This window comes from Prionailurus bengalensis, chromosome A2 (assembly GCF_016509475.1).
Source record: "Prionailurus bengalensis isolate Pbe53 chromosome A2, Fcat_Pben_1.1_paternal_pri, whole genome shotgun sequence".
Classification (NCBI taxonomy): Eukaryota; Metazoa; Chordata; class Mammalia; order Carnivora; family Felidae; genus Prionailurus; species Prionailurus bengalensis.
Window position 1 is genome coordinate 518,878 of NC_057348.1, and position 23,026 is coordinate 541,903.

Consider the following 23,026-nt stretch of genomic DNA (forward strand, 5'->3'; position numbering starts at 1 on the left):
GCATGGTGGTGAAGTGTCCGGCCCGTGCGACCTTGCATGAGTCCACGTGCCTCTCGGAGCCTCCGTTTCCCTATTTGTAAAACAGGATCTTCGGGAGCTTGGCAAACTGCTACACCCCCGGTGAGAATGCCATCAAGGTCATTATCGCCCTTGTGGGCTTTCTCCCCAGCAATCCCTGGGGTCTGGGCTGGACCAAACCCAGGAGTCCGTGAGGAGCTTCCTGGAGGCAGCAGAGAACGTGGCCCAGGAGGTAAGCGGCCCACTCACCCTCCACCCCAGCCGGGAGGCCGAGAGGGGAAGCTGCCCGGATGGGGAGGTCCTGGGAGGGCTTGGGCAGAAGAGTCGAGGGAGAAGGTGCTCCTGGCAGGGTCCTTCCCCGGTCGAGGCTGGGTGGCATCCTTGGTGACCTCTCCAGCTCCTGGCACTGCCCGGCCTGGTGGAGCCGTCCCCTGGAGGCCGTGTCGGAAGTCCTCTGCGGTGCCAAGGGCCCTGGCGTCCCAGGGGGGCCCTCCCTCGACTGGTATGAGGCCACCCACCTGAAGGAGTTGGTGGGGCAAGAGCCCGCCCCAGGCCTGCCCGACAGCAGCCTGAGTGAGTGACTGACCTCTAGTCTGGGAAGTGGGGCAGTGGGAATGGGGGCAGGGCCTCACGGTCCCCCCAGGTCTTCCCGAAGGTGGTAGAGGCTTGTGCTGCGGACGTGGACCCAGAGGACGCGGCCACAGGTCCCTGTCCTTGAACCAAGGCGCGGGGTCAGAGTTAGACTTGACTTTATGGCAAGGCCCCAGCCTTGGTTGCATCTCAAGGCGCAGCCTCGACCTCCACCCCTGATTCCCGACCCCCTCTGTCTGCGACCCAGGACCTTGACTCAGACCCTCGGCTGAACGGCGACCCTCAAACCTGAACGCACCCCTGATGGCCCCACAGATCACCAGCCACAAACGGCACCTGGGCGCGGGCCTCGCTCCCCCAGACGTGACCTCACGGCTCAAGGTTCTGCCGGAAGAGTCGGCCCTAGAGAACGGGGAGCTAGGTGAGTTGTCCCGCCTCGAGTCTGCAGGTCCCTCCCTGTCTCCCAGAGCCTGTGCACTGACCCTTCCATCCCCCAAAGCGACGGCTGCCCTGGAAACACGGGTCCTGCAGGGCTTCGGGCCAGACCCCGCGGGCCGGGGACAGGGCTGGGCGCTGACCCGCCAGCAGCTCCGGGCCCTGCTTCTCAAGCGCTTTCTGCTTGCCTGCCGTGGCCGCCGTGGCCTGTTTACGCAGGTGAGGGGGAGCGGGCGCCAGAGGAGGGTGCGCGGGCAGCCCTGGGTGCCTGTTTTCTACTCCCGTCACCCACTCAGCGGTGAACCCGAGAAGTCTCCGCCAGTCTGAGCACCTTTACTGAGAGCACCGGGGAGCCACGGATGGTTGTAGAGCAGGAGCAGGAAGGGTCCCGGGTAGCCCAGGGGGTGCGCAGGGAGGGCAGCTGCTGGGCCCGTCCTGCAGCTGGTGCTGCTTGTCCTTTTGTGGGCCCGGTGCCGGTGCTCAGTCTCCTCACGCCTCCTGACAGGCCGGAACCTGTCCCGACTTCCTGGTCAAGACCCACCCCCGCCTGGTGCGCCAGGGGCCAGCCGCCATCTGCACGCGTTCAGTTTGCCCAGAGGAGGGGTCCGGACGGCTCTCTGTGCCCCCCCACACCCCACCCCTGCATCTCCCGCAGCCTGAAGACCAAGAAGTGGGTGAACGAGGTCAGGTGAGGAGGGCCGTTCCCGCGCCCCCTGCCCACCCGCTAGGAGGCTTTCCTGCCCCGCCCTCCCTGAGCCCACTGCCCCGCAGGTATGGGGACTTCTCCCTGGGGGGCCGAGACCCAGGCCTGCCCTCAGGGCAAGAGGTGAGCCACTCAGTGTGGGGGCTGCCGGTGCTGCTGAACCCCTGACCCGGCGGGGCCCCCTCGACCTTGTCCTGAGCAACCCCACAGCCTGGGCTCACAGCCCGGACACCGAGGACAGCCTCAAGGTGGGTGCTCGGGTGAGGGGGCGGGCAGGTGGCTGGTGGGGCAGGTCTCACCGCGGCGCTCTGACCCCTCGGCCCCGACCCCGCCCCCACCCCCACCCCCACCCCCACCCCGGATCTGGTTCAACAACAAGGGCCGGCACGCCGTGGTGGCCTTCATCGGCAGGGCCAACAACGCGCTCCTACGTGCCCACCTGCCCCCAGGCCCTGCCCGCCACGCCCACAGCATCACCACGCTCAGCCACCCCGAGGCTGGGCTGAGTCCCTATGCCCCGCCCCCCACCTCGGCCTTTCTGCGCTCTGCCACGCCCCTGCTGAGTACGCACACAGGGGCTGTGGCTCTCTGCTCGCCAGGCCCGGACAGCGGGACGTTGTCAGTCTCCCCCGGCAGCCCACACATCGTCACTGCGTCCGCTGGGACCCCACCGCACGGTCTGCGCGTCTGCCCGGCCGGCAGTCCAGCCCCCACCGGCCCCACACGGCCCCGCTCGTCTCCCCGTGGATCCTTGTCCCGTGGCGTGGGCAGAGGTGTCCTCTGAGGCGCCCGTGCGCCCTTGCCCGCAGGACGGCCGCCTCGGTGGACGTGCCGGTCTCCACCTGAGTGGTCTTCGCCGTGTCTTTCGTCCCAGCCAGCGTCACCCTTGTTCTCATCAAGGAGCCGGGCCTCTGCAGTTTATGGGGGGCCCGCCTCCCGCTCTTCACTGGCTCATCAACTTTCTCTGGGACGTGGTGCGGGGAGTGCTGGTGGGGGGGAGGTCCGGCCGCCTCTCATTGCTGCCCCTTTGCTACCTCTTCCCGCCAGGCGCTTGTCGGGACGGTCTGGGTGAAGTCTGGGGATCTGGGAGACTGCGCCTCCGGCCACCTGAAATGCGGGGGGTTGGGATGGGGCCCAGGGGACCTGCAAACTGATGGGCGTAACTCCGCCTCCGACGCAGTTGGAACTACCTGGTGCCAGCGTGCGTGGCGGCGCTCACCTTTCTGGCTTTCCAGCAGAGGGCGTACGTGGCTCCCGCCAACCCGCCTGCCCTCCTGCTGCTGTTACTGCTCTATGGGTGAGGCCTCCGCCCCCCTCGGAGCCCGTTCTTGCCTCCCTACCCCGACGCCTGATGCCATCGAGGGAGCCAGGGCTCTGTCCCAGCTCCCGAGGACAGAAAAGATCGAGGTGGTCCCAAGTGGAATCTAATTTAAGGACATGCTGAGGTGGCCTTAAAAGCTCATCTTGTCCCGGGGCACCTGGCTGGCTCAGGGGGTAGTGTGTGCGACTCTTGACCTTGGGGTCGTGAGTTCAAGCCCCACGTTGAGGGTAGAGTTTACTTAAAAATTTTTTTAATGTTTATTCATTTTCGAGAGAGCACAAGCAGGGGAGGAGCAGACACACACGCACACACACACACACACACACACAATCCGAAGCAGGCTCCAGGCTCCGAGCTGTCAGCACAGAGCCCGACGCGGGGCTCGAACCCACGAACTGCGAGATCATGACCCGAGCCGAAGCCGGACGCTCAACTGACTGAGCCACCCAGGTGTCCCAAGGGTAGAGTTGACTTTAAAACAAACAAACAAAACAACTCTTTTGTCTTCTGTTTCTAATTTTTAAAAGTTTTTGTAAGAATTTTATTTTACAGCGAGAGAGTGCAAGCAGAGGGAGAGGGAGAGAATCTCAAGCAGGCTCTGCACCCAGCACGGAGCCCCATGCGACCCCGGGGTCGTGATCTGAGTCCAAAACAAGAATTAGACCCTTAACCGACTGGATACAGAGGACTCCCTCTTAGGGGTACTCAGCCTGCTGTCTGGGTGGTTACCCGGTGACCCCTGTTGCCCCCTCAGCTGGTCGATCACGCCAGTTGTGTGCCCGGCACGGCCTGTGTGGTGCTCACCTGTGTCAACCTCTTCGTCGGCATCAACGGCGGCACGGCCACCTTCGTGCTCCAACGCTTCTCTGGTCGGGTGGTGCTCTGCAAGTCTGGGCCTCAGCTCCGGACGCACGTCCCTCTTCCTGTCCCTGAGCAGAAGCTGCAGGAAATGAGCCGCATCCGGAAAAAGGGGCTTCCTGGTGTTCCCCCACTTCTGCCTGGGCCGGGGGTGCGTGGACATGGCGTGAGACCAGGCCGTGGCTGACGCCTTCGAGCGCTTAGGTGAGAACTTCCCTCGAGGTGGGGGAGTGCCACCCAAGTCGATAACGCAGGGTAGGGACAAACAGCAGCTCCCAGGAAGGGAACTAGAGGGTTAGGTGGCCCCAAGTTTGGGCCAAGTTAGAGATACGGCAAAGTAGTCGTAAAAGCCACTTATGTCCTGGGTCATATCACAAGAGGTCCTAACAAAGGAGATGGTAATACCACCGTGGCCTGTACCAGTCAGACCTCAGTTGAGTGGCCCATTCAGTTCTTGGTCTTTTCCCTTAAAAGCCCGAGGTGACCTGGGTGGGGATGGGCCCGGAAACCAAGCACCTCCCCCTGTGACCCAGTTCCTCCTTCCTGTCAACACAGGAGACGGGCAGTTCCAGTCCCCCCTGCGCTGGGAGGAGGTTGGTAAGAACCTCTTGGCCGTGGTGGTACAGGGGCCCCTCCTCCTCCTCCTCCTCGTCCTCCTCATGCTCTTGGCGACCGCCTGCTGCCACGGTCAGTGGGGGCTGGGTAAGGGTGGGAGGGGCCGGGGCTGGCTCTGGGCCCACTGATCTCTCTCCCGTCCTCAGACCCCAGCTGAGGTCGCTGCCCCCCACCCCCACCCCGGGGCAGGAGGATGAGGAGGTGGCCCGTGTCAGGACCGGGTGGCCCAAGGGGCCCCCGAGGGGGACGTGCTGGTGTCGAGAGACCTGACCGAAGTGGGCGCAGTGCCGGGTTGGGGGCTTCCGCTGGCCCACCCACCCTCTCCAGGACCTGAACACTTCCCAGGCGTGCCGTGGGCAGAGGGACGCCAGCTGTCGATCCCCCCTGGTGGGGTGAGAGTCCAGGGTGAAGGTCCTGAGGCAGGGGCAGTGAGGGGCTGCCCTACTGTGCGCCCACTGCCCTTTACCGAACAACTGAGCACAGGTGCCCGCGCGCTGAGCAACTACTGACTGCCAACGCTTGAGCCCCTGTTTCGGGCCAGCAAACACTCGTTAAGCTCCTACTGGATGCTTTCACTTACCGAGTCCTACTGTGTGTAGTAAGGTCTTGGGCCCTACGGAGACCAAGCCGATGATTATTGAGCACCTGTGGGGTGGGGTGCCCACACACGTGGCCGCAACGTTAATCGAACACCTACTACGTTTGGGAGCGAGTGGCACTGCTGAGTCTGAGGTGTGTGTGTGTGTGTGTGAGACCCGAGCAGTGCTCACAGCCGGCACTTATCGAGCACGCGCTTTGCCCCAGTTCTCATCTCCGTATCGGTCACGCGCGGAGGGCCGACGCGGCTGGAAGCCAGCGTGGAGCGTCGGGGTCCGTCGCAGTCGTTACGGAGCGCTTGACAGGGTACCTGCTCCGCCAGAATTGTTTAAATTCATCCCGCGTGCCACCAACCGTCCCCGGCTAAGTGACAGCGTTATGTTCACCTGCTCGCCCTCGGGACCTGCCCCCGGGGAGCCCCCTTGCCACGGCCGGCCGTCCTGCAGAAACTTGGAACCCCACCCCGGGATTAGGGACGGTGGGGCAGGGATCTGAGACCTTGCCGAGTGCCGTCCGCGGGGCACCCGCGGTGTTTCGGGCCCGTGGGAGTGAACGGAGCAGGGAAGACGTCCACGTTCCGCAAGCTGGCGGGGGACGCGCTGCCCGGTGGTGGCGAGGCTGTGCCGCCTGGCTACAGGTGAGCGGGCTCGGGCCCCCAAGCCTGTGTGCGTCCCCACGCGGCGCTCTCCCAGGCACGACCGCCCACACCCCCGCATGTGGACCGGGCCCTGAGACGCCCCCCACCCGTCTCTTACCATGGTGCTCCAGGGTGGGTGAGCCTTGAGGCCCCTGTTTGCCCCCCCTCCCCCGAGTGGCCAGGGCCTAGCCAATTCCCTGAGCCCCCCATCCCCTGTCCCCCATCCCCCATTGACAGCATGGCCGGGAACCTTCCGCTGCGCACCACCACAGGGGCTAATGCCCTCAGTCGGACGCTGTCTTCGAGCTGCTGGCCGGCCACCAGCACCTGGAACTCTTCGCCCGAAGCTCAGGTTCCCCAGGTGACCTCCCCCTCCCTCCTTCCAGGATCACAGCCCTACCCTGGCTCCCTTGGCCCTGCCCGGAGTCAGGGTCCGCCTCTCTCCACTAGCCGCCCCCCAGCTCCTGTGCTCTGTACCTGCCCGCTTCCTACCGCACCTGACTTTCCCCGGCCATGACCCCACCGCCCACTGAGGGCTTCCCGAACTTCTGGCCAGGTCACACCCCCCCTCTCTCACCCTGGCTCCACTCTCTTTGTTTACCTTTCCCCATTTTTACCCTAGTCCCCCTCCCGTGTACTGCCCCCCCTCCCTCCCTCCCGCCCCGCCCGCCCCGCCCCACAGACAGCGAGCTTGGGCCCCGCGCGCCTGGGGCTCCTGCAGTTTCGGACCCACCTGCGGGCACCTACAGCGGAGGCAACAAGAGGAAGCTGGCGACAGCCGTGGCGCTGGTGGGGGACCCCGCCGTGGTCTTTCTGGTGCGTGGGGGCGGGCCTGGGGGAGAGGGCTCGGGCTCGGCTGATGAGGGCATCACCCCCTGAAGCCCCGAGGACGAGTCCACCACGGGCACGGACCCCGCTCCCGGCGCTTTCTCTGGAGTAGTCTCCCTCCCGGCCGTGGCGCGGGAGGGCCGCGCCCGGGGCCCAGGGTCAAGGTGGGTCAGGCCCCAGCGGTAGGCCGTCAGAGCTGGAGCGGCCCCGACCTTTGGGAGGAGGGCACGCCGGGGACGGTGATGCCCCGTCCCGAGGGCCCGAGCGGGCTGGGCTGGGGGTGGGGGGGCATGGGGGGGCATGGGGGGGCGGGCCCAGGTGGCCCCAGCTTGGCGGGAGCTGACGGCGCCGGGCCCCGGGCTGCAAGGGAGAGTGTGTGGCGCTCTGCACGCGCCGGGCCATCACGGTGACGGGCGGGTCCGCTGTCCGGGCGGCGCGCAGCCCCTCGAGAGCAGGTGAGCGGGGCCACAAGAGCGCAGACACGGCCACGCGACGCCCACCTGGCTCTACCCTGAGCGGAGGCGAGGCTCGAGGGCTGGCGGCGGGGCCGAACGGAACCGGGACGGGTCCCGGGGCTGCCGGACGAGGGTGGGTCCGGGGAAGGGGCGGGCCCGGGAGGGAAGAGGGCGGGGCCTGGAGCGGGCGCGGCCCGAGGGGGCGGGGCTAGGGGAGGGATGGGCCCACAGGCGGGCGAGGCCCGGCAGGAGGAGGGGGGCGTCCGGAGGGGCCAGGTCTCGGGGGGCAGGGCCAGAGTGAGCTGGAGGGTGGTGTGGGCGGGCCTCGGGCGTGTCCAGCAGCCCCCCCCCGGCCCCGCCCACTCGGGTTTGGCGCCGGCCACACGCTGACCCTGCGGGGCCCGCAGCGCGGTCCGAGTTGGCCGAGGCCTTCGAGGCGGCCGCGCTTCCAGGTGCCGCCGGGAGGGCGCTGCGCCCTGGCTCGCGTCTTCGGAGAGCTGGCATGGCGCAGGGAGGAGCGCGGCGTGCACTTCTCAGGGAGCCAGACCACGTTGGCGCGGGCGCCCGCCGCGCCTGGACGGGGCTGAGGATAAATGGGGCTGGGGGCCGGGCCGGGGGCTGACCGCCCCTCCGGCCGCCCTCCCCCAGGTGCTCCTGTACTTCTCCAAGGACCAGGGGGAAGAGGAGGGGGACGGGTAGGAGGCGGGAGTGGGGGCAGGCCTCGTGCCACGCCCACAGCACCCCGACTCCTCACTGGGCTCCTCGAGGACCCCAGCACCTCCTGTGTGGGGTTGCTGGGAGACTCCGGCAGCCCAGTCGCAGGCTCTCAGAGGATCCATCGCCCTGGAGGAAATAGAGAACTCATGGGGTGAAACCGCGCGCGCGTGTGTGTGTGTGTGTGCGTGCGCGCGCACAGGCTACAGGTCAGTCCAAACACGGCTCTCCATATGCGTCTGGACACTGGCCCCTGTTCCCTGAGTGTCCCCCACGTGTCCCCCACGTGTCCCCCACGTGTCCCCCACGTGTCCCCCACGTGTCCCCCGACACTGGTGCAATTTTGTAGGGTACATGTGAGAGTCTGGCTGTGGCCGACTGGACCCCCAGCTCTGGGGGCCTCTGGTGGACTGGGGACGGGGGGCCTCACGTGCAAGGGTGGCCTTCCATAGAGCCTGGACACTGGTCACTGGCCCCCACGTGCCCATGTGGGCCTGGCGGCTGAGGGCAGTACCTAGGAGAGCCTGGTGGGGAGGAGGAGGTCAAGGCTAGGGAATGTTCCAGAAGACTTGGAAAAGCCCATTGGGGGTGGCCCAGACCTCAGGTGTCCTGACCAGGCCAGAAGTCTGCCAGCCAGCCCTCACCCCTGAAACTAGGCCCCAGAGCAATGGGTGCTAGGATCCTCAGGGGGCTTCCCAGCTGGGTGTGTGGATGGACCCGGGCCTGGAGAGGCGGGTTTGGCACCAGAGGCTGTGGTCTTCGGGCCCTTTGCCCTGTAGACCTGCCCCTCCCACCAGAGGTCAGTGGGGTCAGTGTTGGGGAGGGAAAAGGGGTTGTTGGGGTTTGGGGATGGGGTGGGACTCCAGAAGTGAGAAGAATGGGGGAGGGGAGAAGCCTCTGACTGGTGAGGGGTCTTCAAGAGAAGAGGTGGTTGGAGGAAGGGAGCGGGGGTCTGGGGAGGGGGGAAGAAGCCAGGGGTCCCTACACGTGGCTGGTCTCGTGGCTGGGTAGCCTCAGGCTTGTTTCCAAAGACGCCTCGTCAGCGCTGCTGCTTGGCAAGTGTGATGGTCTGTGTGTGTCCCCGGACTGTGGGAATAGGGCTGGGGACGGTGGCCTGCTGTGCCCTGTGCTGCCCGGTGGCCAGAGGAGGGAGGACGGGAGGCCTGGAGAGCGTGTGTCCAAGCTCAGGGTCTGAGAGGGAAGCCCTGGCTTGCCCGTTCCACGTGCGGGCTTCATGACGTCCGAGCACGTGTCCTTGTGCACGCGTGTGTGCGTACTCCTGGCCGCGCCTGGGCGTCTGCGTGTGCCCTCGCCACGCACCGGGGCATCAGTGCAGGGCGCAGGCACCCTGGCCAGCACATGCGCAGAGCTCCCGAAAGCGGAAGCTGGGGGTGGCACCCGGGACCCCACCTTCAAGCCCACTGTGAGGAGGGCCAGGCTGAGGCCAGGGAGGGTGGGGGGCAGGTCTGCGTCTCTGCCACTCACCGCCTCCGGAGGCCTTTTCCTGTCTGGGGGAGGGCCCGCCAATGAGGGCTGGGCCTGTCACGTGGGCCTGACAGCTGGGGAGGGGGTGGCCGGCGGCAATGTGGCCCCGAGGCAGCCAGGAGGGAGAGCTGCAGCGTTGAGACCCCCAGCCTGCGTGACCCCGGCCCGCCTGTCTTGGGCCACTGGGCCCAGGTCCCACCATGTTCTCCAGGAAGAAGCGGGAGCTTATGAAAACCCCTTCCATCTCCAAAAAGAACCGGGCGGGAAGCCCCAGCCCACAGCCCTTGGGGGTGAGTGAGCCTCTCTGGGGAGCGCAGAGCGGGGGGGGGGGGGGGGCCTTGGAGTAACCCCCAGGCGGCAGGGGCCCAGGGGCGCGCGCCTTGTGCTGGGGGCCCAGCAGCTCCATGCTGGGCAGGCGGGGGACTCACGCCAGCTACAGCCCCCACCGGGCTGGACTGCATGGGCCACGCAGGAAAGGCCGGGACCCTGGCGTTCAGCTCACGGTAGGAGCGCTTTGGGTCGACCCCCACATCCCTCTGCTTGGACCAGGGCCGGCCGTGGGGCCCGGGGAGTAGGTGGGAGGGTGCCCGGGTCAGGGCGGCATTGGGCCTGGGGCTCCGCAGGGCGGTGGTCAGGGAACCTGGGGGCAGTGGTGCCGTCGGGGTTTGAGAGCCACAGCACAACCACTGGGCCCAAGGGTTAGAGGTGCAGAGCACAACACAGGACCCGTGGGGTGTAGGGCCGGGGGGTGCCTCTCTCGGGTCTGGAGAGCCACGAAGTTTGGGGATACTCTACAAGGCCTGGGCGTGTCCGTGGGGCTTGGGGGTCTACAGGAATCGACAGAGGTGTCTCCACCAGGGAGGAGGTGTGTGTGCAGCAGCCAGAGGGGGCTGCAGGGGCTGAGGACCCCCTCCCAGCCCTCCCTGCCCCACCAGGAAGTGGGGTGCCCCTCCCCCACGCCCTCGCAGGCCCCACCCCTGGCTGTGGTTTGGGCAAAGACGGTTGTTTGTGAAAGAGCTGGGGAAGAGGATGTTGGGTAACAGGTGTGGGCGGGGCAGGGCACCAAATCTCAGCCCTCTGACCTCTGGCCTCTGATCCCCGTGGGGTCAGGCCGAAGACCCTCCGGAGCCCCGCTGTACTTCTGGGGAAACTGAGGCGGTGCCCGGGCCGGAGCACCTGCGTCACCCTCCTCCCCCGCCCTCCCAGGAGCTGCCCAGGAAAGACGGGGCTGATGTGGCCCTCGGACCCAGCCTGGAGCCACCAGGCGCAGCCTCAAATGCCAAGGCCACGGGTACACTCAAGCGGCCCACCAGCCTGAGCCGCCATGCCAGCGCTGCTGGCTTCCCGCTGTCCGGATCCAGCACCTGGACGCTAGGCCGGGGCCACCGCAGCCCTCTGACCACCACCAGCCCTGCCGAGCTGCCCCCCGAGGGGCCGTGCCCCGACACCGTGGAGGACATCTCCCACCTGCTGGCCGACGTGGGCCGCTTTGCCGAAGGCTTGGAGAAGCTCAAGGAGTGCGTTCTGCATGAGGGTGAGAAGCGGCAGGGGCCCCGGGGCCTGGGTGGGGGGTCAGCGAGGCTCAGAAGGCGATGCCACCGCAGCTAGGGCTCCGAGGGGTGTGTAGGAGTTGGGTGGCCACCAGGAGAGAAAGGCACCGGGGCAGAGGGAACGTCACGTGTGCAAGCTCGGACCCAAGATGGAGATGTGCTTAGGGGAACAGGTTTCGGGGTGTGAAGTGTGTGGTGAAGGACCCCAGACGCGATCCTGCGGGCAATGGGGGACCACAGGAAGTGTCAGAGCCGGGGCTGGACAGGGTCCGCCCTGCAGGTTGGAACCCGCGTGGACTGGAGGTGGGCTGAGGTCTGGCCGGGGACAGATTCGGGGGGACGAGGGGGAGCCAGTGGCCTGCGGGATGGCAGTTCCGTTTTCTCCTGCGTGCGGCGCTGACGGCCCAGCTTCCTGCCGAGTTATTTTCATCCGCTTCCTGTTTGTCCCTGGCACCTCGTGCGCAGCCCGTGGCCCTGCCCGCTCCTCCCAGAAACCGCAGTGCCAGGACCGTGCCAAGTGCTCTGACCCGCTCCCCCAGGCGCCTGCTTTACAGATGAGGAAACAGAGGCCCCTCGTCGGGCCCTGACCCCCGGCTCTTCCAGCCAAGGAGGGGCGGGAGCTGGGATCCGACCTTCCCGGCAGCGGAGGCCTGGCCCTGCTGGTCGGGAGGTGGGAGCCCCCCAGGGTTATCTGGTCCAGGCGGGGGCCGGAGCTGTTTCCTGGGGAAACTCTCTAATCTCAGTTCCTGGTTCCTCTCCATCCTGATCCCTCTGCTTCCTTGGAGGCCGGGCCTGGGCGGGGCCGAGCCAGGCTGCGTCCTGAGGGAGGTTGGGCCCCGGGGCAGGGGCGCCCTTCTACCCGCTTTGGGCACCTGCGAGAGAGGATGTGGGTTGAGTCTGGGCCCTTCCCCTGCTGGGCCTCCTCCTCTGAGCTCAGGTGTCTCTTCTGTGAAATGGGGCCACGACGGGGCCTGCGGGGTAGCTGGCGGGGGTCTGATGTCCTCGGCGTATCGTGATGGTTGTGAGGACAGTAAGACCCACTCTGGGTGGAGCCCCAAGTGAGGAGACGGTGCAGGGGCCCCTGGTCCGGCTGGCAGCACGTCCGGGGCACCTGGGCTTTGCGGGGCCGGGGCAGGTGCAGGTGTGGGGAAGGACCTTCTGGGGAAGGGGTGTGCCTGTGCCCCCCGCCCCCCATGGCTGGCTTCCCTGGCTTCCTGAAGTGCCCCCCCGCCAAGTCGTCTTAGGCAGCGAGCGTGTGCTAGGGCGTGAGGTGCTGGGGTCGTCCCGGAGGTGGCTCTCAGTGGGGTCCTCCGTGCCCACGAGGCTCTACCTGGTGTCTTGAACGTCGTCCGCCAGGCTCGGAGTCGGGGCGCGGGGGCCGCAGGAGGGGAGGCTGCCTCCGTGTCTCGTGTCTGCAGTCGGCCCTTCTCCTTCCACTGACTCCTGTGGTTCTAACGGCGTGTGTTTTGCACACAGTGTCGTCTGCACACACGGTACTGAAGGCTGTGGGGGAGCGCCTGGCCGGCTCCGCCCGTAGACGTGTGGCTTCTTTGTATTTTTTTTCTTTCATGTTTATTTTTAAGAGAGACAGAGAGTGAGCAGGGGAGGGTTAGAGAGAGAGGGAGACACAGAATCCAGTGTAGGCTCCAGGCAGACAGAGCCTGACGTGGGGCTTGAACCCACGAATCACGAGATCACGACCTGAGCCAAAACTGGGTGCTTAACCGACTGAGCCACCCGGGTGCCCAGAGTGTGTGCCTCTTGATCTTGGGGTTGTGAGTTCAAGCTCCAGGTTGGGTACAGAGATAACTTAAAACTAAAATCTTAAAAAAAAAACAAAACTGTTTATGGAGGGCACTGAAAGGCACGTTCCAAAACACAGATCTGACCTTGCCCTGCTTTGCTCTAGCACCTTCTATGGCTCCCCATTGCCCTGGAGATAAGGCCACCTGGGGTCCTCCTGTCTGGAGTTCTCATACCTGCAGAGCTAGTGAACACAGAAGAGCTCCATCATCCTTGAGAACGCCCTGCCCCTCTCTGTGCCTCAGCTTCCTCATCCACAGAATGGGGATGATGACCACACCTGCCTCGCGGGGTGGTTGGCAGGGGAGAGCAGATTGTGGCAGGAGGCAGGGCAGGTCCAGAGCTGGACAGGAACTTGAGCAGCCCTGTGAGTTTGTGGCAGGAAAGGGGCCTGGTGGGCTGCACGGAGGAGGGGGCACCAGGCCTGCAGCTTGAAGGACGAGCAGGAGTTTGGTCTCTTGAAGGACATGAAGAGAAAGTTCTGAGAAGGGACTGCCTGAGCCGTGGTCTGGCCTTTGTGGCCCTGGCCCGCAGCCCAGAGGGACTGTGCCTCACCTGAGGCCCCACGGTGGGCTTTGCCCTCCCCACCTCTGCCTCAGTCTCCCCATCCTGGGACAGGAGCCCTGAGGAGGGGGCAGGCCCCTGGCTCTCCTGGGGCCAGGCGCTTCCTCCCTGCTCACACCCACCGTGCCCCACAGACCTGCTGGAGGCCCGCCGGCCCCTGGCCCACGAGTGCCTGGGGGAGGCCCTTCGTGTGATGCGACAGATCATCTCCAGGTTCCCGCTGCTCAACACCGTGGAGACGCTCACTGCCGCGGGCACCCTCATTGCCAAGATCAGAGGTCAGCCAGCTGGGGCAGGGTGGCGAGGGCTCCAGAGGCCCCGGGGAGGGCTGCCTGGGGGAGGGGGCGTTCGGAGCGGGTTGTGAAGGGCGCACGGCAGTTTGACGGGCACAGCTGCCCTCCTGCCCCCCTGGTCTGGGAGCTCCCTTCAGGTGGCCACAGGCAGGGGTGGTCACCTCCAGAAGTGGGTCAGCCGCCTCGTCCTTGTCTCTGCCCGCCAGCCTTCCATTACGAGTGCAACAGTGAGTCTGACAAGCGGGAGTTTGAGAAGGCCCTGGAGACCATCGCTGTCTCCTTCAGTAGCACGTGAGTGCCGTGGGGCGGCTGGAGCGAGGCCGGGGGGCCCGGGGTCGCATGTGTCTCGGCACTCACCCTGCCCTGCCCTGCCCTGCCCTGCCCTGCAGCGTGTCCGAGTTCCTCATGGGGGAAGTGGACAGCAGCACCCTCCTGTCGGTGCCCCCTGGGGACCCCAGCCAGGTGAGCAGGGTGGGGTGAGTCACTCCCGTGTCCTCTGGGGGCCGTCCCTCTCTGCCAGGGGGCGGAGGGGGGCGACTCACCCGCGTCCCCCGCCCACACAGACCATGGAGAGCCTGTACTCGCAGGGGAGCGAGGGCTCCACCCCCAGCACCGACGACTGTGACGGTGAGACACGACGGGCGGGCGGGCGCTGGCCTGACAGGCGGGCGGGGAGGGAGGGGGGCGTCGGGCCGGGCTAAGCGGGCGCCCCGCAGGCTGCCTGCCCCCCGAGGAGGTGGACATGTTGCTGCAGCGCTGCGAAGGCGGTGTGGATGCCGCGCTGCTGTATGCCAAGAACATGGCCAAGTACATGAAGGACCTCATCGGCTACCTGGAGAAGCGGACGATGCTGGGTAAGAGCGGCCCGGGGTGCGGGGCCGGGGGAAGGCGCCGCCCCCACAGCCCCGCACTCACGCCGCCCCCGCCCGCAGAGATGGACTTCGCCAAAGGCCTGCAGAAGATCGTGCATAGCTGCAGACAGAGCGTCATGCAGGAGGTGGGGTCCCTGGGGCCTGGGTGTGCGTCTCCACGCCCCCCAGAGGGGCCACAGGGAAGGGGCCCCCCGCCTGCGCCGCGGGTGCCAGCGGCAGCTGACGGCCCGGGGAAGGGGGGCCGCCCAGGCCCTCCTCCGTGACCGCCGCCCCCACCCCGCAGCCGCACATGCCCCTGCTGTCCATCTACTCCCTGGCCCTAGAGCAGGAGCTGGAGTTCGGCCACAACATGGTGCAGGCGGTGGGCACGCTGCAGAACCAGACCTTCATCCAGGTGGGCCGGGCGGGCGGCCGGGCGGAAGGACAGGCCGGGGGTGTGCCGGGGCCCCCGTCGCTCACGGTCTGTGCCCCCCACCAGCCCCTGAGCCTGAGGCGGCTTGAGCATGAGAAGCGCAGGAAGGAGATTAAGGAGTCATGGCACCGTGCCCAGAGGAAGCTGGTAGGCCGGCGGGGACGGGGTGGTGGGAGGGGCCCGGCGCCGTGGCCTCCGGTGCCCGCAGGAGGCTGGCAGTGGCGCCCGAGGGGGGCGCGGGCCCCGCGTGGGAGGGATCCCGGGCTGCCACCCGCGGCGGTGCAGGGAGGAGTGGGGAGCCAGTGCGACCCCGCGCAGGCGCAGCGGGTCTGGTGCGAGCGCCAGCTTCCTTCGTGTCTCTTCCCCCCGGTTTGGTTTTAGACTTTTCCAAAGCGGGAAGCATCTGTGTGTTTCCCAGCTACGTTAACGGGGCCTTCAGTGAAAACCTCCCCCCCACCGCCTTCCAGCAAGCGCCCCTCCCCTTCCGTATGCTCGCCAGCGCGTCGGGTTGGCTCTTCTGCTCCTGGCCCTTTACACCCCGTCCCGTGGCCGGAGGCTGGGGCACCTCAATCTGGGGGCTGGGGGCGGGGGGCGGGGAGGGGGGGCGCATCTTCCGCTCCAGGTGCTCAGCTGTGGAGGCCACTGGACTTAGTTCACTAAATCCTACTGCTACCTTCCCGTCACCGCTGGGCTGTTGGTGTTTCAGACACCAGCGCTGTGACACCTTGCGTCCATGTCTCGGACCTGCGACCGGACACGTATCTCCAACGGGTGCCCAAAGCGGGACGGCTGGGGGAGGGTGTGAACGTGTGAGCCTCTCCCGAGCTCCCTCTGCTTCCCTCCTCGAAACACTTGTTTCCTGCCCTTTGCTCATTTTGGGCTGGATGATGCCTTCTTTCTTTCTTACTGATTTGTCAGAGCTCTTGACGTACTAGAGATCTCAGCCCTTGCTGATGTGAGTTACGGACCCCCCCCTCACCCCCCGGTTTATCGTCTTTGACTTTTGACTCTACCTTTGGCCTGTTTGGCCAGCCAGAAGCCTGAGCGTGTCAGCGGTGGCCTTTTCTTGTGTGGTTTCTGGGTCTGTGTCCCGTGTTCAAGGCCTTCCCACAGCGAAATGGTTTTCAGACCCTCTCCACGTTTCCCCTGGTATTTGCACAAGCTAGTTTCTGTACGTTTAAGCCTCTGACAGCGCAGGCTGGGGCGTGGCCCCCAGAAGACTCGGCCGTGTTTCTGACCAACCCTCAGGGCGCCCGGCTTCCTGCCGGGGCGGCTTTACACCTCTCCTGTCTAAGAGGGGAAGTGAGAGACGGGAGGGTGGCCACCACTCTAGCGGGGGCGGGTGGAGGTCTCAGCTGCGGGGGCTGTGATGTGGGCACACCGGACGCCCGTTCCTCCCAGGGTCCGTAGGCAGGCGTCCCCTCCTGTTCTCCTGTCCACTCTTGGGTAGGGCCTCTGTCTGCCCCGCGGGGCCGTGGGCACAAGATGTGTGAGTGGCTGATGGGGGTGGTTGGGGACAGGGGCCGGGAGGCGGAGCCCAGCCGGAGCCCGGCTCTGGACTGGCGCCCTCACCCTCCTGCCCGCAGCAAGAGGCCGAGTCCAACCTCCGCAAGGCCAAGCAGGGCTACGGGCAGCGCTGTGAGGACCACAGCAAGGCCCGCTTCCTGGCGGCCAAGGCCGAGGAGGAGCAGGCAGGCACGGGGCCCGGGGCCGCGGCCTCCAAGACCCTGGACAAGCGGAGGCGTCTGGAGGAGGAGGCCAAGAACAAGGTGAGCACAGACAAGGAGGGGGCCCTGGCGGCAGAACCCCGCGGCGCCGGCCCAGGCTGCGTGTCCCGTGGGAACGCGTCCCAGCCCGTTCTGCCGCCTCGGTTCCTGCGGCCGGCCTGGCGACGTCCCGGGGGCCGAGGCCGGGCTGAGGCATCTCTGGGCACCCCTCTGCCCCCGTGCAGGCGGAGGAGGCCATGGCCACTTACCGCACGTGTGTGGCCGATGCCAAGACGCAGAAGCAGGAGCTGGAGGACGCCAAGGTGACGGTGCTGCGGCAGATCCAGGAGGTCATTCGGCAGAGCGACCAGACCATCAAGTCGGTGCGGCCCCGCGCTCTGGCCACGGGGTCAGGGGGGCCCTGGGCCCGGTCGGTGCGGCTTACCCACCCGCCCGCCCGCCCCCCGCCCGCAGGCCACCATCTCCTACTACCAGATGATGCACATGCAGACGGCCCCGCTGCCCGTGCACTTCCAGATGCTGTGCGAGAGCAGCAAGCTGTACGACCCCGGCCAGCAGTACGCCTCCCACGTGTGCCAGCTGCAGCGGGGCGATGAGCCGGACGTGCGCTACGACTTCGAGCCCTACGTCTCCACCAACACCTGGTACGGCCAGCGGCACGGGCCCCGCGGGGGCCGGGCTTCCCGCCTGCAGTGCCTCCGTGACCCCCGTCCCGTCCCGTCCCCTCCCTCTGGCTCGGTCCACCAGGTCTCCGGTCATGCGCACCCGGAAGGGTAGCCTCAACGTCAGCGACGCCGTGGGGACAGAGGCCGCTGGCGGTCCCGAGGAGGAGAGCGGGCCCACCGAGGGGGCGCTGGCCAAGGACCGCAGGGGTGAGCGCCTGGCGCAGGGCGGGGTGGGCGTGGCTTCCCCGCGGCCCCCACTGGAGCCGCCTCCTTCTGCAGGTGGGCGTGGCCACCAGGTGCACAAGTCGTGGCCCAGCAGCACCGCGGACTCCGACGGCAGCCTGGACCCCGGCCCTGGCTCAGGTGAGGAGGCCCCCGCCTGCCGGGCGTCTGGGGCAGCCGGGGGGTGACGGGACGCTGTGGCGGCCGTGAACCCTCTGGGGAGGGTCCGTCGTGGCTCGGGGTGCCTGACGCCGGTTTCCCGTGCAGGGGACTTCAAGAAGCTGCAGCGGATGTCATCCGGCGAGGAGCTGGCGGACCAGGACGGCAGCGCAGAGTCATCAGCCTTCGAGCAGGGTGAGGGGCCCCCGGGCCCGGTGTCAGGGGGAGGCCGGTGGGCCCGGTGCTGGCCTGCGGCCGCGAGGCTCACTGCTCGCCCCGCCCCGCAGCCGACCTCAACGGCATGGCCCCCGAGCTGCCGGTGGCCGTGCCCAGCGGGCCCTTCCGCCACGTGGGGCTGTCCAAGGCGGCGCGAACGCACCGGCTGCGGAAGCTGCGCACGCCAGCCAAGTGCAGGGAGTGCAACAGCTACGTCTACTTCCAGGGCGCCGAGTGCGAGGAGGTGGGTCGAGCTCGGGGACGGCTGGGGCTACATGCTGGGGGGGGGGGGGGGGGGGGTCCGCTCAGCCGGGAGCAGAGGGGAGCATCTGGAGACCGGAGGGCCCCGGGGGAGCGCCCAAGGCCCGGAGGCAGGACCGCCGGGCTGTCGGCAGGAAAAGTGAGGCGTCTGGAAGGAAGGAGCTGGGGTGGCAGGCACCCGGCTAGGCAGGCGTGTCCCCCAGCCGAGGAGACAGAGCGAGCCGGGAGCGGTGGCGCTTCTGGAGACGCCACGAGGGAGTGAGGGTCAGGAGGGCGCTGGGAGGGGGTCGCTGACCCGCCGCCCGCCGCAGTGCTGCCTGGCCTGCCACAAGAAGTGCCTGGAGACGCTGGCCATCCAGTGCGGCCACAAGAAGCTCCAAGGCCGCCTGCAGCTCTTCGGCCAGGACTTCGGCCAGGCGGCCCGTGGCACGCCCGACGGCGTGCCCTTCATCGTCAAGAAGTGCATCTGTGAGATCGAGCGGCGGGCGCTGCACACCAAGGTGACCAGCCCCTGGGGCAGCAGCGGGGGGTTCGTCCGGCGGGAGGGGGAGGGGGAGGCGGCGGCGCGGCGGGCGGGGGCCGTGCTGACCGCGGCCCCCACAGGGCATCTACCGTGTCAACGGGGTGAAAACGCGCGTGGAGAAGCTGTGCCAGGACTTCGAGAACGGCAAGGAGCTGGTGGAACTGTCCCAGGCCTCGCCCCACGACGTCAGCAACGTCCTCAAACTCTACCTGCGCCAGGTGGGGCCGAGTGCCCGCTGAGCCGGGACCGGGGGTGGGCGGGGGGAGTACTGCTGGGCTGGGGGCCTCTGACCCCATCCGACCCGTCCGACCCGTCCGACCCGTCCCCCACAGCTGCCCGAACCGCTCATCTCCTTCCGCCTCTACCACGAGCTCGTGGGGCTGGCCAAGGACAGTCTGAAGGCGGAGGCCGAGGCCAAGGCGGCGTCACGGGGCCGGCCCGACGCCGCCGAGAGCGAGGCTGCAGCCGTGGCCATGGCGGGCCGGCTGCGGGAGCGCCTGCAGGGCCTGCCGCCCGAGAACAGGGCCACACTGCGGTACCTGCTGCGACACCTGCGCAGGTGAGGGCCGGCCTGGCAGGGGTCCGGGTTGTGGGGGGCCTGGGGGAGCCATTCACACCTGCTCCCGTGCCCGCGTGGCCCCCAGGATCGTGGAGGTGGAGCAGGACAACAAGATGACCCCGGGGAACCTGGGCATCGTGTTTGGACCCACGCTGCTGCGGCCAAGGCCCACCGAGGCCACCGTGTCCCTGTCCTCCCTGGTGGACTACCCCCACCAGGCCCGCATCGTGGAGACCCTCATCGCCCACTACGACCTGGTCTTCGAGGAGGAGCCTGAGGTGCCTGGGGGCCGGGGGAGGGTGTTGGCGGACTGCAGGGCTGCCCGCTCTGAGCAGGGGGCCGGGCCGGAGACAGAATGACGCGCTTGCTTTGGGCCGGGTGGTCAGAAGTGGCCTTGGAGGCATCTTTTAAGCAAAGAATTGATGGAGGAAGGGCTCGACCCTTGAGGGAGAGCCACTGCTGGTGCAAAGGCCCTGTGGCCGTGCCCCCCCCCCCTCCAGAGCCCACCTCGGACCTCGCGTTCGGCCCGGCCCCGTGGGTCTCCTGTCTCCGTGCCGCTACAGCATGTCCTCACGCTCGCGTGCTGCCCAGCTGGGTCCAACCTGCCAGCTCACCTGGCTGCTGGGTTTCAATCTCGTGCCACCGTTCTCCTGTCTGCCAGCCCCGTCCGCTCTGTTCTCGAGCCTCGTGCTCCTGTGCTCCCGTCCCCGCGGAAGGCCCTCTTCCAGGGGGTGTGTGTTCGGGGCGGCAGGGCACACTGGCGTCCACACGGGACCTCGGCCTTGCCGCCCGCGGCCTTCTGCCCCACGTGGGCGAGTCGCAGCTGCTTAGCGACACCGGGCACAGTGGCATCAGGCCATCCGCGCGCCGGGTGTTTAGTTAACCAGACGGAGAACAGAGCCTGGGAGGGGCCAGAATCCCGGACCCCGGCTGACCACATTCTGCCGCCCACAGGAGGACGCGGATGACCGGCGGGCTGAGGATGGGGTGCAGGCGCCATGCCCGGAGGCGGGTGCAGGGGCTGCCCTCCCGCTGCGGGAGGAGGCGGCAGACGGGGGTCCAGGTGAGCGGGGCAGCCTGGGTGCCCGCTGGCAGACCGTGCGGTGTTAGGGGGCCGCATGCCCCATGGGCAGGGACATCTCCTGTATCAACTGTTAACTTGTTGCCAATACCAGCAAAGAGACACCTTTTTGCGGCATTCTGTAGACACCGACGTGGGTGCCCTGGGCCTTGAGCCCGCACCTCGGCCTGCGGGTGGGTGGTCCCAGGGCGGGGAGCGGGCCAGGCGAGAGGACGGCAGGTCAGGCGGTGGACCCCAGGTCCCCCCTGGTCACGGCGCAACTGGCCTCTCTGCCCCCACTTCGCAGAATCCCAAGTGGCCTCCAACGACTCCGACTCCGAGGGGGAGGAGGCCTCGGAGCTGCCGTCCCCGGCGGGCAGGGGCGCGTACCGCCTCAGCTTCCTGGAGAAGCAGGGCAGCGAGGCCAGCGTGGAGGAGGCCCAGGGCAGCGGCAGCGGCAGCGAGGAGCAGCTGGGGGCCGGGGCCGGAGAGGGCCTGGCAGAGCAGCTTTCCGAGTTCAATACCAATCAGTGCAACAACGTGGCCGAGGTCGGACTGCCCGTCACGTGGCTCCGCGGTGGGCAGATCGCAGCGGGCACCGGCCACGAGAGGCAGCCCGAGTTTGTGTAGCTGGGGCGCGGGGCACGCCGTGTGTTCCCGGCTCCCATCCCATGTCCAGTCACCGGGAGGCCACGGGAGGCCTCTTCCTTCAAGCCCATACCGGTGAGGGCATTGCCGGCTGCCTCTTCCAGAAGCTTCCGGGGCACTGGGTGAGGCCGAAGCCCGCTCCGTCTGCCTGTGTGCCCTGGCGACCCGACCCAGCCACGCTGGGAGATCCTGCTGTCCAGTCGTCTGGGGACTGACTGTGTGCTCAGAGAAGCCTCGGACGTCCCTGCCGCGTGGCCCTGCCCCCGGGGCCAGCTGCCCTGTGGGCCTACAAGCTCTGCCTTGACCTCTCACCGCTGGGTCACCACCGAAGGCCACTCTGAAAGCCAGACAGCAGCGGCCAGTGGCAGCACCACGCCCTTGCTTTCCTGGAAAACCGAGTCGGGACGCTTGGGGTTTAGGCGCGTGGTGAGCTCCATCTTGGTCACGATGTACGTCTTTCACATGCACATTTACTCTGCTTAAAATAAAGTTTAAAATCCGAGCCTATCTTCTCTGGTGGTAGCAGGCTGGGGGTAGGGACACAGAGGACACAGAAGTTCCACTGTAGCTGTGTGAGCTCCAGTGGCCTTTGAGACCAGCTGTGCAGACACAACCTCAAACAACCACTTCGTAGAAACTTCTAGCCCAGCACCGTTCAGTAGAACCTTCCAGATGAAAGAAATGCTGTCCGTTCACCGTCTAGTGTGGCAGCCACCAGCCCTGGAAACGGGGCCAGTGTGCCTGAGGAACAGGTTTAAATTCTGTGCCCACCTTCGGAGACAGCACTGTGAACCCTCAGCCTGGAGAAGAGGACCCCTGCCCCCAATTCCTGTTACTGACCCCCCACCCAGCTCAGAGACCACCCCCCAAGCTGGGTTTATGCCGGAGGGCCGAGGACGGTTGGGCACTGGGAAGATCCAACTCTTCATATGCAGCGGAAAAGCAGACGGAATTCGCGCCCATCAAGACACACGAGTGGCAGGAGGGGCCTTCCCCTCCTGACACAGAGCAGCCCCCCGGAACCTGCCGCGCACCCCAGGCTTAGAAAGCAGCAGCGGTGCCGGTCAGAATGCTCTGCAACAGCTTGCCTGGCCCTCCCTGGCAGCAGCTAAGAAAGATCTGGAAAAGGAGATCACCTAGCCGGCAAACAGCCCAACGCGGAACTGCACGCAGCCAAACCTCGTCACGCGCTGCCCCTGTCCCCGCAGAGCCGAGTAAGCACCCAGGGGCCGTCTGGCCCGGGGCCGAGAATACCTATGGTCTGGCTCTTCACGGAAAGAGCACGCCCACCCGATATATGCTTTAAGAGGGTCAGAAGAGGGGCGCCTGGCTGGCTCAGTTGGTTAAGCGTCTGACTCTTGATTTCGGCTGTCATGATCTCAGTTTGTGAGACTGAGCCCTGCGTTGGGCTCTGTGCTGACAGTGTGGAGCCTGCTTGGGATTCTGTGTCTCTCTCTCTCTCTCTGCCTCTTCCCTGCCTGCTCTCTCAAAATAAACTTTAAACTCTTGATTTCTGCTCAGGTCATGATCTCCTGGTTCATGGGATCGAGCACCACGTCAGGCTCTACGCTGACAGGGTCTGCTTGGGATTCTCTCTCCCCCTCTCTGCCCCTCCCAGCTCGGGGGCTCTCTCTCAAAATAAGTAAATTAAAAAAAATTTTTTTTTGAAGCTCAGATAAAACCATTTAACTGTATTCCATGTTCAGCCAGACGGCAGCTTTCCACTTACGGGCATTATTCAAACAGCAAGGGTCATGAAAAGCCTCCCCCTGAAGTCTGGCCAGGCCTGTAAATGAAGGCCTCTGGATGCTGTTCATGAGGTGCCTGGTAATTTACTGGTTTGGGGCCAGCTTCAGGCCAGGCTTGACCCAGCTCACAGCACGTCACAGGGGCCTGGGGCCATGTGAACGCTGGGGCCCCCCTCCTCAATCCACCCGTATCCAAGGAGGGGGCACCTCTTCCATGAGGCCTGAGGCAGGTGTCTGAGCAACAGCCCAACCTGAACCAATCTTAGGGAGGTTATACTCAATGGCACAGGCAGGATCTGGTCCCCAAAAGGGATGAATTCTCAAAGGAAGGTCAGGTGCTGCTGGAAGGAGGGCATGGAGGTTGAGGCAACAAAAAACCCGCTGCACCAGAATGACAGGAACGTCCATGGCCTCTGCGCCCGAAACTCTGCCGACTTCGAACGGAGCTTCAAAGTTGTTCAAAGTCCTTCGTGTGCATATGGGCCAG

At 66.6% G+C, this 23,026-nt stretch overlaps 2 protein-coding genes across 3 annotated transcripts; both read left to right on the plus strand.

Moving 5' to 3' along the window:
• Positions 1 to 2: 2 nt before the first annotated feature.
• ABCA7 (ATP binding cassette subfamily A member 7) lies at positions 3 to 7,973 on the plus strand. Its single transcript, XM_043585889.1, is given in 23 exon segments — positions 3 to 8; positions 170 to 250; positions 662 to 723; positions 939 to 1,365; positions 1,486 to 1,563; positions 1,565 to 1,927; positions 1,930 to 1,994; positions 2,108 to 2,266; positions 2,557 to 2,648; positions 2,651 to 2,723; positions 2,928 to 3,077; positions 3,840 to 3,942; positions 4,006 to 4,032; positions 4,034 to 4,130; positions 4,482 to 4,589; positions 4,669 to 4,749; positions 4,752 to 5,047; positions 5,612 to 5,775; positions 5,872 to 5,911; positions 6,013 to 6,223; positions 6,398 to 6,651; positions 6,971 to 7,058; positions 7,401 to 7,973. Coding segments are annotated over 23 exon segments (3,270 nt in total). The 3' UTR covers positions 7,646 to 7,973.
• Positions 7,974 to 9,345: 1,372 nt separating this feature from the next.
• Positions 9,346 to 21,293, plus strand: ARHGAP45 (Rho GTPase activating protein 45). 2 transcript variants are annotated; one of them, XM_043590084.1, is made up of 23 exons: positions 9,346 to 9,547; positions 10,464 to 10,791; positions 13,309 to 13,452; positions 13,674 to 13,758; positions 13,857 to 13,929; positions 14,031 to 14,094; positions 14,184 to 14,321; positions 14,400 to 14,464; positions 14,623 to 14,733; positions 14,818 to 14,898; positions 16,338 to 16,520; positions 16,703 to 16,840; positions 16,932 to 17,122; positions 17,226 to 17,350; positions 17,423 to 17,506; positions 17,633 to 17,719; positions 17,812 to 17,984; positions 18,313 to 18,501; positions 18,605 to 18,742; positions 18,857 to 19,083; positions 19,169 to 19,361; positions 20,038 to 20,146; positions 20,451 to 21,293. In XM_043590084.1, exons 1-23 carry the CDS (start codon positions 9,458 to 9,460, stop codon positions 20,771 to 20,773), a joined length of 3,339 nt encoding a protein of 1,112 aa, XP_043446019.1. In that variant the 5' UTR covers positions 9,346 to 9,457; the 3' UTR covers positions 20,774 to 21,293. The 2 variants fall into 2 exon arrangements, with proteins under 2 accessions (XP_043446019.1, XP_043446020.1); XM_043590085.1 differs by lacking the exon at positions 9,346 to 9,547 and adding an exon at positions 9,612 to 9,760.
• Positions 21,294 to 23,026: the final 1,733 nt, after the last annotated feature.